This window comes from Labeo rohita, chromosome 22, assembly GCF_022985175.1.
Source record: "Labeo rohita strain BAU-BD-2019 chromosome 22, IGBB_LRoh.1.0, whole genome shotgun sequence".
In the NCBI taxonomy this organism is placed as follows: Eukaryota; Metazoa; Chordata; class Actinopteri; order Cypriniformes; family Cyprinidae; genus Labeo; species Labeo rohita.
Window position 1 is genome coordinate 19,564,007 of NC_066890.1, and position 3,501 is coordinate 19,567,507.

At 33.1% G+C, this 3,501-nt stretch overlaps 1 protein-coding gene across 1 annotated transcript; it reads right to left on the reverse strand.

The window, feature by feature from the left end:
* Window positions 1-989: 989 nt before the first annotated feature.
* On the reverse strand, window positions 990-2,149 carry LOC127154204 (CD48 antigen-like). Its single transcript, XM_051095612.1, has 3 exons — window positions 2,037-2,149; window positions 1,463-1,795; window positions 990-1,279 (listed from the first exon to the last, which is right to left on the reverse strand). Exons 1-3 carry the CDS (start codon window positions 2,083-2,085, stop codon window positions 990-992), a joined length of 672 nt encoding a protein of 223 aa, XP_050951569.1. The 5' UTR covers window positions 2,086-2,149.
* Window positions 2,150-3,501: the final 1,352 nt, after the last annotated feature.

Genomic DNA, 3,501 nt, shown 5'->3' on the forward strand with positions numbered 1-3,501 from the left:
AACGTAAAAGATTACAGATATTATATATTTTTTTCTTTTAAATGAATTATTTCTTAAAAATAAACATTTTTTTCTTAGTGTGAATAATATAAAAATCTAAAGAGACTTTTTACATTATAAAGAACCTTTTGTGGAATGAAAAGATTCTATGGATATTAAAATTTCTTCATGGAAATATAGATGCCAAATCAGTACCTTTATACAGTGTAAAGAGTCCCAAAAATCTACTGTTGTAGTGTTTTCTATGTAAATCATCCTTAGAATTATAAGGTTCTATCTGACATTTTTTGTCAAAATTGAATTATTCACATATTCTTATTCGGTGACAACTTATTTACATTATGTGATGTTTCTTTTGTAAGCTGTGTACATTTTTACACTTTGCCTTTTTTAGAAAACAAAAATGATTCTATCTACACAAAAAACTTTGAAGCTCGTTATCTCAAAAGTGCTCAGAATGCAGATAGAATCTTATAATTCTAAGGCAACAAAATGATAAATATGATTGTCTATGCTACTTTTTTTAAATACTGTGATAATCAGTTCACATCAGATGAAGTCTTTGGGATGAGCAACAGAAATAGTAATTTTAGTGGGAATTCTATAGTAGAAAACATGGTGAGTGAAAGTGAGTCACTAGAACTAATGCAGACACACTGCAATGTCATTAATAACTTTTTTCTTACCGTTTGTTGTGCATTTCTTTTATAGAACTTTGGATCTGCGTAAGTTATCTCTTCCTCATGGGCCTGAGCTATTTTAACAATAATGACACATATATTAATTTATGTTTCCTCATATTTAATATATATATATATATATATATATAGTACAATTTATTAGCTGTACTTTATTTAGACTTGCCATTTTGATCTGTTTTTCTACATTTCCTGCAGATCCAGAACATCCCAACTGAAACCACAATCAACAGAGTTCCAGCAGCAACAGATATTAGCACTATGTGTTTTGTGACACCTGCAGAGGAACAGTCAGAGTTGACTGATGTCCAGATGTTGTGTCTGGTTGCTGATGTTGTTGTTGATCACACAGCTGTAGGTGTTTTTATCCTGATATTCAACCTCCAGAGGTAAAGAGAGACTGATGCTGAGATTAAACACACTGATGCTGGAGATTAAACTGTTTCCTTTGTACCAGGAGAGAGTCACATCACTCACATTCACCACTGAACACAGCAGTGAACATTTAGACACTGATGAACTTTCAGATGATGAAGAACATTGAGAAGAGTTTCTGATGATGACAGGAACAGGAAGAAGAGCTGGAAAATATCAGAGGATCAAGAGAATCTGTCAAATTTGGTTGAGATCTTAGTCAACACACAGAGTGAAGTTCTTTTTCTTTATGTCTCATTAACTTCAGTATTGCAATGATTCAGTAAATGATCATTTGTGGCAAAGATTTCAAACACATCTGGAGAGAACAGACCAAATTCTGTACTCACCAAAGACAGTAACATTGAATGTTTTGTCTACTACTGCATTTTTGGTGATTTCTATTTTATAAAGTCCAGAGTCTGTGGTTCTGATGTTTGTGATGGTGACAGATCCAGTCTGACTGTCCATCTTCACTCTGTCTCTGAATCTCTCATCAGTAACATCACTGATATTTGCCGCTCTGTTGATTTCAGCAATGACAGTATCTGGGTTTTCAGCTCCAAACATCCACTCTATCACTGCATCATTTCTCTGTATGTCAGTATCAGTGTGTAGAGTGACAGAATCTCCCTCCATCACTGACAAAGTCTTCATTTCACCTGACACAACACCAAACACCCCTGAAACACATTCATACATCAGCAGTGTTAGCGCAGACAGACGTAAATAAATGGAAACACACTTTATTTAAAAAAGATTAAAGTGTTGTTGTTTCGCACAAGACATTATACGTTTACGTTCTTATTATACGTTCTGCGCGTTAATGTTATTGATGCGAGTTTACACAATATTATTTTACTCGTACTGCAAGAAATACATAAAACAACAACAGCGACAACAGCAGAAACCTTAGATACTTACCATCCAAATGCCATAAACATAAACGCAGCAAAACTAAAATGAGAGTCATATTCCTTAGCCGTGAGATGTGTCAAAAACTTCTGTTATTATCAGCACAGAAATCGCTTGATGTTTCTAGACAGGATGGCACGTCCTATCGCGTGAACGCGCACAGGCGTGTAGCCGTTTTGTTTTGTGGTTGTTGTTTTTTTTTTTGTTTGTTTGTTTGTTTTTAATTAAGTTATGTTATTTTATCTGTAATAGAAAACAATCTTTAAAATGCAATATTTACATATCTTAATATTTTAGCAATTATTATTTACTACACAATACCACCATGCAAACGGATTGTGCTCACATTTTGCTTAAGGACTGCTGCACTTTAAATTTTGGATGTTAGTATACAAATATAATGTAAAATAATAATAATAATAATACATTACTTTTTAATTCTTTATTTTTGACCTAAATCATCATTGCAAGTCCAGTACATTACTAATTAGTTTGCATACATTGATTTGATCAAAGGTTACACCAACAGTATGGAATGGTTGTGTTTTACCACACAGATGATGGTTTCTGACTTTCTCAGTGACTTCCAGTTACCAGTTGTAGCAACTTAAAAGCATGGGTTACCCCAAAATAATTTATAGTAGGTAGAATAGTAAAGAATTTTTTTGTTTGTTTGTTTGTTTAGCTAAAATCATGGTCTTCGGTGATCAATAAAAAGTCAATAAAAAGTCAGCACCTAAAAGTCCATATATATAGCATATAGTGGGAACACAAAATTAATACCCGATTAATACCTGTTTATATATTGAGGTCTTATGAAGTGAACTGGTCATAATGTACAGAAACTTAACATTTACAACATTATCACCAGGGGTTTCAAAATTATGTAAATGTTATATTATGTTATAAATGTTATATTAGGTTATATCACCTATTTTTTTAGTAATCTCTAATAGAACATATATGTCACATTACAGCTGTTCTGTGTAGAGCAAAACAGACATCAGACTGCAAGGTTCAAGTTGACAGTTGGACAAAATGGACTCACAAACTAAACATGCAAACCAACCACACACACAGACATTTAGGAACAAGTACCATTAGTTCATCCAACAGAATAAACCACATTCATCTAGTTGACCTATATGCTATACTGACTCAAATAAAGTTCAGACCACAACAGAATCTTGAGCTCTGAAACATATGATTAGGCTTCTGGTTTTAATTTTAGCATGAACATACATTTTCTTTGAATAATACCAATAATACGCTTCACTTGACAACTTAAAAGTGTTTTAAAAGCTCCAGTTTATTGTGGTGTAAATGTGACTGGTTTTGACAGGGTTGTATTTGTGAGATGTCGAACACAATCAGTCAGCAGTGTGGTTACTTGTCTTCTGTGTGAATGTGACCACAGACTTGTTTTCCTATTTATGCTTAGACTTTTATTCTCTAGTATAGAGACCCTAAACTT

Bases quoted from the DNA above. Each gene is read 5' to 3' on its own strand.
- LOC127154204 (XM_051095612.1), bottom strand. From the start codon at position 2,085: ATGACTCTCATTTTAGTTTTGCTGCGTTTATGTTTATGGCATTTGGAT. The intron at 1,796-2,036 runs GTAAGTATCTAA...AATGTGTTTCAG, and splicing joins ATGTTTATGGCATTTGGATG to GGGTGTTTGGTGTTGTGTCA. The intron at 1,280-1,462 runs GTGAGTACAGAA...GATATTTTCCAG, and splicing joins ATTCAATGTTACTGTCTTTG to CTCTTCTTCCTGTTCCTGTC.